This window comes from Bombus affinis, chromosome 1, assembly GCF_024516045.1.
Source record: "Bombus affinis isolate iyBomAffi1 chromosome 1, iyBomAffi1.2, whole genome shotgun sequence".
In the NCBI taxonomy this organism is placed as follows: Eukaryota; Metazoa; Arthropoda; class Insecta; order Hymenoptera; family Apidae; genus Bombus; species Bombus affinis.
The window spans coordinates 8,326,156-8,343,666 of record NC_066344.1 but is presented as its reverse complement, the minus strand read 5'-3'; the positions used below and the strand labels follow the sequence as shown (position 1 = coordinate 8,343,666).

At 42.2% G+C, this 17,511-nt stretch overlaps 2 protein-coding genes across 5 annotated transcripts in view; one reads left to right on the top strand and one right to left on the bottom strand.

The window, feature by feature from the left end:
* Window positions 1-17,511, bottom strand: part of LOC126920338 (TSC22 domain family protein 1) — a 202,587-nt gene that overhangs the window by 179,671 nt on the left and 5,405 nt on the right. The window lies entirely within an intron of this gene.
* Window positions 136-17,511, top strand: part of LOC126920229 (uncharacterized) — a 41,297-nt gene continuing 23,921 nt past the window's right edge. The window contains exons 1-2 of one of the 4 annotated variants that reach the window (XM_050730307.1): window positions 136-536; window positions 15,723-15,833. In XM_050730307.1, coding sequence (XP_050586264.1) covers window positions 15,723-15,833 — 111 coding nt within the window. In that variant the 5' untranslated portion in view covers window positions 136-536. Of the gene's footprint in view, window positions 537-1,926; window positions 12,250-15,722; window positions 15,834-17,511 lie in introns of those variants that run through there. The other 3 variants (XM_050730291.1, XM_050730316.1, XM_050730301.1) reach the window with 3 other exon arrangements.

Below are 17,511 nucleotides of genomic sequence, written 5' to 3'. Positions count from 1 at the left end.
GAAAATAAAAGAAAAAAGTAATCTCGACTCGAGTTTACAAAACGATCGGCAAAGGAGCAAGGTAACAAGACACGTTTACACGGCACTGAGGCCCAGGTGGAGGTGGTAGCCGGGCCCCGTTCTCTGTTGGTCCTGTCGTCTGTCAGTGGAGCTCAGTCAGCAGACAGTCGGTCCGTCCGGTCAGCTGGTTCCGTTTATTCGTGTTAGAAGCTTCCTGATGGTAAGCCGAACGTGAAACACCTGATAGAACCCGGTAATCGAACCTCGATCATCAAGGATCGACGAAAGACTCAGCGGCCCGCGCGCCGTATGTGCGCGAGTGTACAACTTCTCCACCGGAAACACCAACGGCACGGTGCGAGGTACCAACTAAATCGAACGATAGGAACAAGTGGCGGAGGAAATCGAAACGCAGGAAGAAGATAGAAACGCGATAGGGACGGTGTATACCTGGTCAAGTAGAAAATGACTATATCGTACGCGAGCGAAGTGCCAAACGGCTCCAGCTTCGGCTGCTTCTGGAGGATCCTGGTCAAGTGAGTTTACGATATCGATTTCTTTCCCCGAACGATCGTTCGTTTCTTTACGCGAAATTAGACGAATTTTACGATTCGTGCACGCTATCGAGATTGGCCAGAAATTTGGTGACAGTGTGACAGGTTGAACAAATCTGATGCGCACTACGAGGCCTTAGCAACAAGTTTGTCAAGCTACGTTGTCTGTAGTTGTTTTCATTCTGCTCCGTTCTCTATCCTCGATTGTTAGAACACCACTGCTCGCGCTATCTGCACTTTGTCCCTTCATCGACTCCACCACGTTCGTTGGTCGCGAGTCGCGACATTATCGTCTCGCAGCTCGGAACAGTAGGAAACAACGCGACACGGTAGGTTACGGACGGTTCTCGACACACACGGAACATCGAAAAGGTGGTGCTCTCACTTTCCTTACGGTGGATTAATTTCACGCTGACTACGAAAGAGGACGACGCGACGGTCTGTTTGACCGGTCTCTCTGGCTAAATTTCGTACGCGCTCGCGTTCCTCTACGTAAAGTAAACGGAGACGTTCCGTAACAAGAATGGACTTGCAAAATTGTTACGATTCGTGATTCGTATTTTGAGCAGAAACATATGAAAATAGCAAAGCGAGCAATACTTTCGACACGCGTGCGCCCGAGCCAAGCGTTCCAAGATACTGGAGCACGCTTCTAGATAGTTTACATAGTCGGCATACCATGTAAGACGAAGATATTGCGATATTGTGACCAGTGGATCGTTGTGCAACGTTTAACTTTCGACTCGATGTACTGTGTTCTCGATTTAGAGCCCGGCTGCATAGGAGGAGAAGAAGGAGAGGCCAGCCGAGTCCTTGGACAAGGATTCTGTAAACGCACGTGTAGAAAATAAGGAAAACCAATAACGTATAGACTTTTCTGATCGTTGTTCTATTTTCCTCGTTTTTTTATATTTGTCGTTCGATCGATTCGCTATCTTTACGAGCGATACGTTAGATGGTCGTGGAACAGGCTGGTACGCGTCGAAACAGAAATTGTCCTGATTTTTTTCCCTCAGAACGTACGGTTATATGAATCACAGTAGCGGAGCACGTAAAACCCGCTAGCACAGAAATGGTGCTCGGTCAACGCTTGCCTGTACGTTTTAAGGAAATAAGGTCGTCGATACATTGATTTTAGCCGTAACGACTCGAACGTTACGTGGAATATCGGTACGCTGTTTCTGTACTCTTCTGCCACGGGATTTTCGTTCCAGTTGTCGCTTACGACCAAATGAAACGGTAGTATTTGAATACTCCTATGTCGTGCCACGTTTATTGTGTACCGTTCAATTGTATTATATTATCTAGATACTGATTCATCTAACCGTACTCGATATGAATATAGACTTGTTCAAAGTTTCGTTTTTTTTCTTTTTTAACTTATTTATGTAAATTTCTCGTGTCAACACGATGTTGTTACAATCTTTTAAATATTATTTATCGTCGATGGTCGATTTAATTTCCGTTTAGGAAAACCATCCATTCATTACACAACTTTGCTCAGAACTCGGTAACATCAATGCTCGCGTAGATCCAATGGCGCTAAATTATATGTTATACAATGAATCTTATGTAAATGTTCAATGATCATCTGTACAGTTAAAGACGGGTTTGTCTACCTGTCGAAGTCTAAACATCGTGCTAGCCACGAGTTCTCAGAACGGGACAACAGACGCACAGAATCACTTGATTAAATAGTATCCGTTCAACGGTATCGACATAGCTACATTTGTGAACGCGCGAAACGCAAACCTAAGACTGTCAATAGACTGACGGAAGAAGCACGTGATGCACGTGTAGAATCACGAGTAAAATCAGTTTCTCCGTTTAGTATCTTGTCCGGATTTTACATCAGTTACGCGGAAATATCTTTCTACGTGATAACAACACGACTCGACTTAATAATCGACAGGTGAAAAAAATCTATAATTTTCTATAATTTTCTGCGGTTGAAATAAACTACCGGGCATTAATCAAAGACATTAATAAAAATTTCGTGACGCAAGGTAAATTCTGTCGACGCAAAATCGCATCGCGAATTCCTCGCTCGTGATTGTTCGTGAAAACGCATAATCGTAGTCGGAATATCGTTGCATACGATTTGCAACGTCCTTGCCGAAGCTCGTTTATTGACATTTCCACGACCTTTAGAACCGCGGCGTTGGTGGATCCTCGGTTGATCTCGGTTTCTCTCCGGACTGTGGGCGCCAGCTTGAAAATGGCCTTAACGGCTTTCACGTAAGATCTCGCTTTCCTAGGCTCGTTACACGCCGCGCGACACACTCCTTGCACGCAGAGTAATAGCGACGACCGCCGACTATCTATAAATAACCAGCAACTTCCAGAAATAGAAAACACTTTCGTGATAGCGCACGCAAAACGATACCGTAGTGTCACCGCTGGTATCTGTACGAATGCAATCTGTAGGTATTTCATGCTCGATTCAGAGGAGATATTGCCGTGTAGTTAGCTGTAATTTACCAACGAGCTCAGCAAGCTCAGAACGTTCACGAATAAGTACAATTTCCAAAAGCTAATTGTTTCGATATCGCTGTGCAATTCCAATATTCGTATTCGATTTTTCTCTTTTGAATAAGTATTGTATTTTCAGCCAAGGTACTTGACGTACCGTGTATCGTTGCATGCTGATTTACATACTGGCAGCTAAATCATTTTCGCAATAGATTATACCGTTGGCTTGCGAGGCGAACGTGTTGAACAAACCCAAAGAACAGGGAGACTTCTGCTGTGTACCTCAAGGTTGTGCCATTTTACCTTTTATTTCATCGTGTGTATACTGCAAATGTTCTTCGATCGTACGTACTCATCTACCGATACGCCTTGACTATAAAAATATCACGTAATAGAGAGGCAAAAAGACAATGGTCGTAAAGAGGCAGGCATACAGAAAATCTTGCAGTTTCAATATACGGTTCCTGATATCGTAGAGTTTCACGCTAGTCGAGATGGAACCGGCATGCGAGAAGCTTCTTTTTCTCGTGTAAGTCTTCCGGAACAGTTCATACCAGCTTTCCTATCCGCCTACCGGACTGGGCAACCAAAGAGAATGACGCGATCGAAGATCTATAAATACCCAGGAGAGTCCAGAACGATCTATAAATACAAATCCACTATCCAGGAATAGAAAATCGCGGCTGATTCTCCGCTGGGATGGTAATCATTAACCGTATGAATTCTCGAGGCTTGCCGATCTGTTATGAGGTTAGAAGCGTGGTCATTAAGTCGATTTCTGATTGACGGTTAGAAATAGTGCGTTCGCGTGTAGATTATGAGCTAGAAGAAGTTAAACCGACCACTACGATAGACGCGATAGGCAACGGTAGAAGTTCGCGGGTGTTTATTTTTCTGATGTTTTGCCAGGTTTAGAATCCGAGCATCGATATAGAACCACCAGCATGTATACCTGTATACACATGGACGCGTAACAGTTGCGCCGATCACGCGCGCTAAATAGGCCTAGCGCGTGAACGGAAGAACTATGGCAGCGAATCGCACGCGTGAAAGCAAGAACGGTTTTCACGGTGCACGGAAGACTGACCAAGATAAAGCGGCAGGATGATGATATTCGTCTGCAAGCTCGCGAAAAAGTGAAATCCAGGAATTCTTGCCTGATTTCAAATGACTCGTCATATTTCTCGTTCGCCGCGGTTCTTCTCGATCCCTCATCGCCGGCGCCAACTCGGAAATAGAATTTCTAACGGAGTGAAATCAATTTAGCATACCGAACGAAACACCGAGCGCACTTACTTTACGAAAGCATTACCACGTAGAATTATCTGTAAAAAGACGTACAGCGAGAAACTCTGTCTGATTTCACGTGGAAAATATTTCCCATCCGATGCTGATAACTCGAATCGCGCGAATGGCGATAAAACACGAAAAGAGAGAATTCCTACCGATAATCCATCGCTCGTATACTTTTGTAAACGTTACAAATTATGCTAAAATTCTTTGCAAATATGAAATTACTTGGAGTCTAAATACCGAAACGACAACGATCGGCGACGATCGAACAGCCGAACGCGACAACTTTCTTCGATCGGCGACCGTGAGGAATCGTGCAATGGCGCGAGCTCGGGGAACTAGGCCATTGTCTCTCAAATTGGACGATCAGGAGCGTCTCATAAGAATGCAAAAAGCCGGGATCGGTTAGTCCGTATTGCAGCGGCGCGCATCGGTGGTCGGCGGCGCGTCGAAACGACGCTACCGATTGGTCACGTTCGTGCTCGTGTGTCGCGACGACACACCGTCCTGTCGTGTCCTGTCGTGTTGAGTTGTGTCGAGTGGTGCGCGCCTCTCTCGCGAATTTAACGCTGCCTCGCGCCGTCTTCGTTTCTTTCACGAGGCTGCATCGAACCGGGTGCACGAACGTTGTTGCATTCGCACTACGCCGAATGACAATGAGACACAGACCGCGCACCGCACACACGCTCCTAGCGTATGACACACATTTCGTTCACCTCTCTTGTCTTCCGCGGACTGCAGCGGGTACTAAGCGCGGACGCGCGCGCGTTTCTCGCACGCCACAGTACAGGTGTGTGTACGTGCACCGGATTGCTTGCGAGTATGTTTGTACTTATGCGAATGCGCTATCGAACCTCCTAGAAACATCGGGTGGACCAGAATTCCCTTCCTTCTTTCCAGAATCATCCTGGAGCAATTTCCTTAATAATTTATGCGTTTTGAGACTTGCAAAATAAATTAAATTCTGGTAATATTTGCTAAGTTGAAGTTAAATTTTTGTTTACCCTTCGGCAAGTAGAAACGCAAAGAATGAGCGAGAATAAGTGTAAAAATCTTACACGTATAAGAACTGTTTAATTGTTTCCATGCACTTCTACTCGCGACCATTTATTTTCCCTCATCAGCAAGGATTGTATGTGCACTTGCTTGATCATTTCCTGGAAGAAACTGAACACGTCTAAGAAGAAACAATTTAGTCTAACGATTTACAGTGTCAGATGCTGGCTTAAAAATTGATTACAAACTTTTCAATTCTTTTGTGTTGCAAAATACCTATTACCGACTTCTATAGCTGACGTCAATTATCTAGAAGTCACTACAACAACCCATTTTTCTATTCGCTTCTTTTTTTACCGCGAGATACTCGATACCTACATTAATTTACAAGCTTTGATAAGTCAGAAAACTATTGTATCAAGAAGTAGCGTATTTTCACAATTTCTAAGACTATTAACAGCGACACAAATATTTCTTTCATAAGAGATATTTCATAAGAGCTATTCCATTAAAATTTACTTTCGTATGTTGCACTTTGACTTAAGAAAGTCCTGCGATTTATCTGATCTGCATCTCAATGCTTGCAAGAGGGGATAGGCGTTTTTCGGGTGGTTACAGGCGCGGGACAAAAACAGGGAACTCGTTTTCTCTTCCGCGAAGGCACTCGTGAAAAGTTTCCATTGGTCCTTGATCGGGCCGCAAAAGAGTACTCGTACGCGGGTTAAACGACACGACACAGGGACGAGCGAAGCTCCTTTGCGAGGAGCAATGGCGAAATAAACGTTTTACTGCCAGACGTGTGACGGGCACTCAGCTTTGTTCGTTTACTAATTAAAATGTGAAACCGTCCCCGAGATCACAGCGTGACCGAGGCTTACCGGTCGTATCTTCTGCTCTTCGGCAGTGAATTTCACCAGCACCCGCCTGCCTTCGGATCCGTATTGCCCTTTGGATGCAATTGGATGGCTCGTGGATTCTGATTTACTTAGTCGGATCTTTCATATTTCAAATGTTCAAGGAATCCGCGTTTTCTCAAGGATATGGAGTTCCTGGTATTATCGATGATAGCTGTTTCAGGTTAATATTATTAAACAGTTCATTCTATGAACAGAATATTATATTTTCTACTCAAGGGAGAGATTTTTATTGTCTTCTGAGAATTTTCCTGACATAGAAGGATCAAGATTGCTTAGTAAATCTGGTCTTATGTGAGAAACCGTTGTTATGTTTATAAAATTGCTATGTTCCATTATCTAATTTTTACTTTTATCCATATCCACGACTGTTCTATTGCATAGCCTACTATCGTATTAATTATGTATAAACTTAGTACTGGATTCATTTCTTCTTCAAGTCGGACGTTCCTATAGAAATTTATGTTTTCAAAATACGACACATAGAATAGAGGAACGAGAATCTCTATTGTTTGGACAGAGGGCCAATTTCACGTGCACGGAAGCATCGATATCAAGGAAGCGACCGAGAAGTTTGCCAAAGTGAGGACGAACGGGGAGCATCACTCCGTGGAGCGTGACCGGCGTTAGTTATGCAACGTTTCGTAGCCTCGCGTCCTTGTTGCCCGCATTGGTATTATCTTGCTTAGAGCGAGGAATCAATTACAATTTGTTGCCTTGATGATGATTTTCTTGCCGAAAGGTGAAGGAGACTACTGACCGATCAATATGCCGATGAGGCTTTTCAGAACGAGTCAAATGATTTTCATTTGATCGACAGATGCAAAACGAGGTCGTTGGAAAAGTCGCGAGACCGAGGAGAAACTTCTGTCTTTCTCTGTCCTCATAAAGAAAAAGAGGCGCCACTTGTTTTAACTAAAACACTTGCAAAGTAACTCTTGCGAAATACGTACGAGCTAAGATATAATCTCGCATATCTGACAGAGACGTCTTCCACACTATTTATGTTTCGTTGTCCTCAACAAGAAATGTAACAACCTGCTTTGTATCAGTATTGAGACCCCCGTATAAAGATGAACGTGTAGAAATAAAAATAACGATTAAGAAAATATTCAGTCTCCGTCGAACCTCCTGAAAATCAGTAAGTCAAATGGAGAGACGAATTCGTGAGTCATCCCATGAATATCGACGAACCACCTGATCGTTCCCAGAATTGACCTTGCGTCTGGCATTTATTCGACTCCACGTTTCCTTAAAATAAAATAAACAGGAAGATCCTCGAAAACGATAGATAGCGAGTACGTATCGAGCTCATCAATAAACAAAATAAACTCGTATTTTCTCTACGATTAAGAAATTCGTTAATCGTTCGAAGTATTGATAAATGATAATCAGAGAGGAAAAATTGATCAGTGTAATATTTTTCTTCTGTTCGAACGACGATAAAAGACATGATACGAACGTTGGATGTTTGGCACGAATAGCATGAGCTGAAGCAGCCAAAGGCAGGTGACACACACGCAATACCCGCGAGTACCTTCCACGCATAATCGACGCACTTCTCGCACCTCGGTTCGAGATACAAGGTTGCTCGTAACTGTGTCACTGTCAATCAAACTCATCGGTATGTATAACGCTCATCTAAACACTAGTCAATATGCGATTTAATTATTCTCATGGTCTGAAGAACGGGAAGAGAATGTGTCGTTCCATTCTATAATAGGGAAAAAGAATTTAGTACGAGTATCTGGTAAGAAATACATTCCTCTTGACATTGTCGGCATAATAAACCGTCAATGTTTGAGTACTCTATTACTAGACATTTTTCGAAGGTGTTTTGTAATGCCGAATAAGTGTTTGACCAGCGGTCAACTACCACTTAGGAACCACTTATGATAATCAGGCGATCAATTCACTCCAGAAATTCTTCGAATTGTTTGGAACTGATGACACTTACCCATTAACAGGAAGACAGCAAGTCTTTATTCTTTGATCACATCATCGACACTCGAGATCGTAAATCGTAATCTACAGAATCGTTTCCTTTTACGACTAGCCGGTTTGATTTACCTTTCTGGAATTAATCGAGAAACGTTCATCAAATGGCATAAACTCGTTAGTAATGCAAACAGTAGGATGGTTTGCGTTTCTCGCGTGATTCTCTAGCAACTGCACATGTCTTGTAGCCCAGCGGAGCGTAATTTTCAACAGTCGAATCAGCGTTCTTCCTCACAATGCAATTAATTAGCAACCAAATGGTCGATGCTAATCGTCCGCCGCGCTTATGTAAACTGGCCATGCCGCGTACTTCCGCAATTGCTTTCATGGGATTATAGCCAGCGTCTTCTGATGGAGGAAATTACGTCGAAACCGTGTTTTTTTTTCTTTCGGAATTCTGCTATCGAATCTGCTTGTATCTTTAGAGATGATGATCTCGAGATATCGCGCATTATGCATCTGTTCTCGACGCAGCCACACAATGGGAAAGACCCAATCCATCAGAATTGAAAATAGGATAATCTTATTTCTCGAGAGTTACTTTGCATTTGCTGGGAAAGATCGATTCTCCTCTTTTCATATTTACCGAGTGCAAGCAAGTTCCTACATAATTATGAAATCAATGCATTTGAAAATCTAATAACTCAGTTGTCAAATTAGAAAACACGTTTAAAAGCTATTGCCAATACCTGCATGCACGCGTTGACGTTTGCATGCAACGATGTTTTTGTTATTGTCGAAGACAATCGTGTGTGATTACAGACGCAAATCAGTATCTGTCACTGGTGATATAGTGATGCTGAGTTAACAGCGAGAAGATCGAAATACATCTATATTATTCGCTAATCCACAGCTTCATGTCAATATCGGTTCTTCGACCACCTGTTCCGAGTTAGCTTTCGTAACAATACTTATCGAGATTCGTTCTCGTTACGAGACCGACCGCAACGTTCGTAGGCGGATGAGTTCTCTTCCTGGTACAAGATCGCAGCGTTGAATCACTCGCTACACTTGAAGTCACTTTTCAGATTCTGATCTCGTACAGTGATAAAAATACACGAGTCTGTCTATTCTAACTTATTACCAAAATGCTAATCCGTTATTTACTAATAAGAAATTCTATATAGAATAAAGGTACGTTGACAAACAATCGCAAAAGTTCTTGCATCTTTCGAATTCCTTTCCACTTGAACTTTCAATGAATAACTCCGCATATTTCAAAGCGGTCACGTCTGGCTCGTTCAAAGGTTCGAGTAAATCGGCTCCGAACACAATTCATATTTCTCTCAAACGGCCATCACGATGAGAACTCCATAAATCATGCATTGAGCTGCGATTTCAACGATCCATAAATCATTGGAAACGCCTCGAAGAAGGTGGTGCTTCTGCCCAGCCAAGGATCGTTCAGCGAGCCACTGTTCATCGTCGTGGATCCACCTTTCTCGGTTATTGTCTTCCAACAAATGGAAAAAAAGATCTTCGAACGGATAAATAAAAAAGATAGAGTCGACGAGTCGCGAGGAGTTCGACTAGTTATCGCATTCCACCTCACGGAACCGTAGTTGGCTCGTCTACTATATCCCGAGAGGCTCGTTTCCTCTACGTTCCTTTCTTGCTCGACCAGAAGCTTCGAGCTTCTTACAAACGAAGCGTTTATAGAAGCGCTTAAGCGTACTTTAGCCTCTAGAACAAGAGAATCCGTTTGCAATGCTCGTTTTAGCAGACGTTAGCATAATTCAATGGAGACCTATCCTTCAATGTCGGGTAAACGGATCGGAGCAAGGAACTATCGTAAAATACATTTCGATCGGATCTAACAACGGGTGAACCTTGCACTCACCGATACACCGTGGTAAAGATTGCAGGAAGTACATTTTTAATCTCGTGATTCAGCCGTCTGAAAGCTAATTATGCAACACTGTTTCCAACAGAATTTTCTGTGCACTCTGTACACCGTTCTGCTAGGATATCCTTCTAATAAAATGAAGCTGGGTAATTTCTTTCTGAGAAGTATTTATGCAGTTTCAAACATAAAAAATGCGATTAAGATGTTTATCGAAGCATTTGGAGGGCGTAGAGAAGGTACGTGTAGGCTTCAATGACCGTGACCATGAAAAACGCAAGAGGAAACGGATATCTCTTCATCGATGGCTTGATATATTGCGGTGTGATCATGACGAATTCTAAATACGTAGTTGAAATCACCAACTTTAGAATAAAGAATCCATCGGTTCGAAAAACAAATAGCGTACCAGATTATAACGTCTATATATGAGAATGCAATTTTGACGTTACGTCTCATTTCCCACTGCACGCTCCGTAGCGGGAAATTTTCAAAAGCGCATTTTACCACATCCCTTTGGTCTATCCAATTGGTCTCAAATGTCAAAGAAATCTTTTTTCAACACCCAACAAGAAGAATCTAAATGGATGGATTATGTCATTGAAAGAACCCTAGTACCCATCAACTTCTTTGAATAAGAAAACAAACAATAAGGCAAGTTCCCGCGGTCATTCATAAATAATTCACTAACGCTTGTAAAGCACGTACAACCTAGAAAAGATGGAACAGGCGATTCGACTATGTTTCAGCATCCATGTCGTGATTATTATTTCACTTCCGCTTTCGTATCGCACGAACGAGCCGTTTTGGTAAATCAGAGTGATGTAACTCTTGCTCGAGGGCGCTGCAAAAACGTACGCTCGTGTGAATTCAGCGAAGTGCACTAAGAATCCGGAAAGATGGAGAGAAACGAGAACCTAAGAAACAAAATCGTAGAGAGAAGTATAATGTAGTCTGGTCGACAAGAACGATAAAAGGCCTTGGCGAGCCTTGACCGGTGGACCGTTACTTTACGCCATCCAGGAGCGTGGATCAAGCTCCTTATTTCCCTCTTACCGGAGCAACTTCGTTGTATAGTGTTGTTGTTTTATCGTCTTGCCTTTCCTCGTTCATCTAAAGTGCCTTCCGTGCGCTAGAACACGCGACATCGCTCATGTACGATGTCCAGCGTCTTTGTATCGGTAATAAATAGATTGCGGATTTTTACCCATTTATAGAAGATTTGAGGGTATCTATATTCATAAAAATACGCATTTCCAAAAATATTCACAGCTTGATAACAAAAGTGGCGTACCACGTCGATTCTCGATAAACGTTTCTCGCGTGGTAAAGCAATTGAGAAACGAATCGATCCACTGTTCTAAAATTGCCAGTAAAATTATTTGAGAGCGAAGAAACGTTTTTCTGGTTACGTTTCTAAGATGATGTTCCACGTGTAATTATTTCGTAACCTGACGGAATTGCCGCGTTTACGCTATGCTAGGAAGGTGCAGCTGTTTCGCCGTTAACGTGTCAAACGACGCACGAAGTCTCGCAGCGAGATATACGTTATAATACGGATCGCGTAAATTAACCAAAGTTTATTATCGTCTTGTTACGCTGTGAAAATGTGGCGACCGTCTGGCGGCATTACAGAGATCGCGATCTAGATCGTTTCGCGAACGCTGTCGCACAGTTCGTGCCTATTGTAGCACAGCTACGATAGATAATCGACTTAGCGAAGGTAGAGAGTATTGTTGGCTATTTAGCGGAGCAAATGCGATGGTGACTCACGTTTCAGCAATATTTAGCATTCCGCGGTGCTACGAAAGTAGTTATAACGCGCCAGTCACTTCCTACGCGTCTTTGGCCGTCTCCGACCGGTATTTGTATTAACCTTCCTCGAAAATCATCGGCTAATTATAGAAAAAGTTTGCATGCGAAACTATCGATAAATTGCTTTCCGTCTCTTAACTGTTTTGTTTTCGAAGCGACAAAAACAATTACCGCGAACGTAAAGTGTAATAACAACACTCGGCATAGAAACATCGCTCCAAATTTCTCTCGCGGTGTTAAACAGTTGTTACGTAAACACTGGAAATGTGAAGAAACTTCGCGCATCGATGGAAACCGGAGTGAATGATTAAGATCATACCGCGAACGCGTCTTGTCCGTGGCATTTGCAGCACGGCAATCAGAGGTAAGCAACAGCGGTTTAAACTCTATTCGGAGTTACAGAAACACGCGAGGTTTAACCGCGCTACGGCTGATTTCGTGTTCTGAAACCGCGACAACCATGAGCCAGCGGAGAAAGGACGAAAAAGGAAATACTTTTGCGCCAGGCTAAATCACCGGTACGGCATTATGTTATAACGATCGTGCATAAATGCTCGACATCTGGTCTGCTATGAGACAGCCCTTGTCCATTCACTCGGGGATGAATATATACGCTTTAGCTCGACCACGCGCGTACATCGTTAACTTTTCGCTTCGAACGTCAATCTTTACGACCTGCATCAACGTCTTCTTCGCTTCTATCTCCATTCTGGTGGAATCTTTTGATGCCAATAAAAAATGTCTGTCGCCCGGCAGGGAATCTGAATTTATTACACAGGAAATTTACGAGGCGCGTACTACTCTCCACATCCGTATTGACGGATAGGTATAAGCGGAGTAATTCCAATTATTTTTATGTTTTAATCTAAAATTACAACTCGTGAGCAGTATAGAAAAAGAAAAGAATGAACAGTTTTTTGGGGAGGTCGAGTTTGAAATTATTGGAAAAGCGTACCTTTCACACGATGAGTATTAAGGTTTGATGTACTCTGTATACGTGCGATTCAAAGACTATTCGTTTCGATGAAAATCATCAGTATTCGAAGTTTCATGTGAGATTTGTAGAGCAATAAAAATATTTGTAATGTTAAACGTTAGATAGTTAAACGTGACTTAAAGTTACGTGAACCGAGCTGTTTTTATAGTGATAGACGGATCACGCAGTCATGGATCACGTGGAACCACTATATATCTAATTCGTAGAAAATTATGCGAGTCGTGCGAATGGGAAAACATCTTCAGCAGTGGTTCGCGATGTTTGTACGCTGCTCCGTAAAGTATCGCTGGATGAAGATGCGATCCAACATACAAATTTATGTAAATCGCAGCCGGTCGATGACGCAATGTACATTATCTTTGACGGCGCCATTAGATATGCAGCGCCATCGGGTCGACCATTTAATTGCATTCATCCTTGTACATCATTACGTATTATTTCATAAATTGTTCGGTGGAAGATCTTCCTGGATCGTGTGGATGTTGATCTACACGATCCAACGGATATATCGGAAACGATCTACGTATCGATCTTACAATCGACGAATGATTTGCAAAAAACTAATTTACCCAGTTATTTCATGAGTCTGTACAATTTATCCGAGTGGGGCAAATCAGAGACAGGAGACGAGTTCGTTAAATCACAATAATGAAAAGGTTCGCCTAGCGAAACGATTAATTGGAGAAAAAACAACTTAACTGCTGTATTGTTGTTTCTTTGTCAAATGAATCGATCATTGTGCTCGTTAATGAACGTGTTTACTGCCTTCGCAGGTCGTTAACGGTGCGTCTAACTATTCTCACATAAAGCGGTGGTATTCCACATTCCTGATAAATCTCGTAAATATCGTAGAAGATCGATCCGTAGTCAATAGGCCGACGATGACGCGCAATCGTTTTGGCTCGCGTGTCGGCGTAATGGCTCGCGAACGTACGTAGAAACGTCGCGTAACGCGTGCAACGCCACGCACTTACACACGTGGGGGTTTCACGGGCGTGCGGTCGCGTATCGTATGAATGGTGTGGGACAATGCTTCTCTACCATGACCTACTGACATACAAATAAAGAAATAACTCGATATTCATAGACACCGCGATTTTTCTCATCTAGCAACAAAGTTTCCGCGCGAGGAGTTACGCAACGATTTCGTTGTCTGCTGTAGCCACGTCGCGGTTTCGTCGCGATTCTCCACGAAAATTATTGAGAAACAGGGAAGAAGAGTCCTATGCGAGTACACGGAATAGCGCGTTAATATTGTTTATGGTATTTCGAAACGTGTTTGAGAAACGTTGGAATTTGACGTATTCGCACGTGGCAAGATATGTACCGCTATACTTTCACTCGTTTATAACGTATCATTCCTTCTTTTCCCTGTGGGATTTCCGAAAATATTAATTTGATGCTCTTTATGAGAAGATCTCATCATTGAAAAAACTTGTTCCAGGAACTTCATCCATAACGCTCACAGGCAAATTTCGTACGTTGTTTGTACAATCTCTTACAACGATCGATGACTCGACATGGACAAGAAATAAAATGTTCCAGCAAGATCTCGATAGAAAAACAATTCCTGAGAATCTTCTTGTGTGCCAGTCGACGATTAGAAAACCACGATTGAACGCTACCGCTTGTTACGGTCTTGTGAATACACTAGGATAAAGTACTTTCAATGCACCGGATATCCGAGATGGTTTTACATAGCTTTCTTTCTCCATAGCCATTTCAATGCCAATAAACTGTGTTCCCCTTTGTGAATTGTATTTATGCATAAATACAATTCTTTTTCATATTAGAATTTCCTACCACAATTTTATGATACAAAAGGTTTTTGACGATCGATAAATAAACATGGTCAACGTGTTTACTTACAGCCAACAGCCAAACAATGTATTATAGATACAACAACAGAAACGGCCGTCGATAATCCACAGCTTTTCACTTTGGCCTCGTTTGCACTACGTTTCATCGTGCTATCTACAGTTGCGGGATTTGAATTTAAAGTCATTGTCGCTTCGCGATTGGTATTGACGAAACCTTCGATATAACCGTCCTTCGATGATTTCAACGTGCCTGCCGCAATTATATCTCTCAACGACGTTCCCAACCAATAATGACGCCATAAAATACACGAATAACAATGAATCCAGAAGCGTGCACTTGCAATGTAAAGCATTGGGATCACATGCGTGAAGTGTTTCGACACGAAAATATTGCGAATTCAATGTACTCTCGAAGCTCGTAAAATCGGTCTAACCCTGACACACATTTCACTGGGATTTAACAGTTCCCGAATGGCGTGTGTCCAACGTCGATTGACCCCTATCGTTATCGTCGAAATGATCGCGCGACAACATTCCACTCTTTACAATCTAATTTCTGAACGAGCAAAATGGCAGCTATCGAAAGCGCCGCTCGCTTCATACCTATTTCATCATAATCGTTGAACATCGAAAAGGAGACTCATTTCGTTTTGTTTTTGCACGCTACTGCTGCATTTCTATCAAAACCAATCACATTCTACACGAGTTCCTTTTCTAAAGTGCTGCATCATCGAGATTATTAAACGAGATACGACCTATCGACACAAAACTTTGAACTTTGGGCACGAGCCAAGGAGCGTGAGTTTTTGCATTGCGTTTTGCAAAGTGAAATAAGTAAAATGAGAATAGTGCTCGTAAAAGAGAAACGTACTTATCTAAATCCATGTGCATAAATTTGTTGAGCGATGAGAATACGACGTCAATACTTAATACGATTATTACATGAAAGTGACGATTATGTAAGTACCTACATAATAAGCTTCGTTTCATCAGAGCTCTTTTTCTTTTTCTTCTTCACAGATGGCGGGGGTCCGTTTACAAGCTAATCTGGCGGGAATTGTTGGCCTACCTGTTCGTCTACTACCTCATCAATTTTACATATCGATATGGGCTGAACGAGCAGCAGCGGGTGTGAGTACATGAATACGTTCATTTGAATATCTTCTCGCGGTGAAGTTTCCTCCACGAGCCGAAGGTTGACGCCTTAACCGGTCGAGAATAGCGCCTCGCGATAACGCAGCCTATCTCCTTGAAGTTAAGACGCACCGATAAAAACAAAGAAACGAAATCTTTCTCTCTGTTCCTTTCGCAAAACCTTCCACAAAGTTTCACAAATGGCAATGACATGGATCCTTTGAATTGAAAAAAAAAAGAATAGTAATTCGCAGACAAAGACCCCTTCATCGCGGTTCTATCTGGAGAAAAACGGAGTGGATGAAACAGAGTGGTGTATCGGCTACCATAACCGCCAAGTTTACGCCCTGAAACCCACGCGACATCGACCTTGGTCGAGCAACAAAGTCTTGCACGCGTCAATCGACATTATATTTCGTCGGTTAACATCGACAGTACCGTTTTATGGATATTAACACTGTTGGCTCCTTTGTTCAGAACGCGGTTAGTTAACCCCTCTCATCTTTCATTTTCTTTTTATCGTCGCGTTTCGCATTCGTCGGTTCTCTCTTGCAGGACACTTTACGATGACCACGATAAACGCATGAAAATCGCTGGTAAAAAGAAACGGCCGTCAATAGCGGCAAAAAAAGCCAATATTTCAATTAATTTAAATAGAGATGGTGTTTCTCCAGAGTCACCATCGTATAGAAATCACGATTCTCGGGAAAATTCACCGACCGTGGCTATAAACGTCATAACGTTACAACGATCGACGAGAACCGTGTCCATAAGAGAGAACATTTTAACGTTTCTGTTCCAGACATACGTATATCGCGTGTAGTTAAATTGCATGTATCGTAAATAAAATTGTTCCTCCCTTACGAGGCGTGCGTTTTGTATAATACGCCATGGAATGTGTCGACTCGTCCGGGCTCCGTATTAAAAAACGCATAAAAACGTAACCTGTTATTTACGTCGGGATAAAAAAAGAAGCGAAGGAGCACGATGCACGAGGCTGGCGGATGTTAAAAAGGACCCTTCTTTGAGCCGCTTCGATTCGCATGGTCTAAATTTAGAACTGTAGGGCCGGTTCGTGGATGGCTTAGGGTCCAGCAGACCCAACGATCATAGGAAGGATCCGCCAATTCGAAATAAAGGCTTGCCTCATCGTATATATCAAGGATCTTCAGCGATAAATTATAGCTTCTTAGTGGAATTTTTAGTGTTACTACTGAAATATAAAACTTTTTTCTCTTAACAGCGTGTTTTCGACAGTTTTTAATCTATTTGACACTAAAATTTATAAATAATCGTTGAAATCCTTTTATATATCGTTTACTGATATTTCATATTTTGTAATTTTTACGAACTTTTTACAAAAAAAAATTGATAATTTCTTTTAGGATTTTTCTGACCTTCTTAATGGAATTATTAGATCCTTCTAAATTGCCTGATAATTCGTCTAGAATTTATTGAATTTCTTCGCTTATCTATCTATCGGGGAGTAAATAGAATTTGGAATTAAATGATAACCAAAGCAATGAATGAAATCTAGAAGTGCATTAACCTTACAATGCTCTAATTGCAAGCTAAACTCTTTGACTTTCGTATATATAACTCTTGTACAAAAGCAAAACATGATAAATTCGCAAACGTAAAATGTACATATGTAGCATCGAACGTTAAGAAGTTC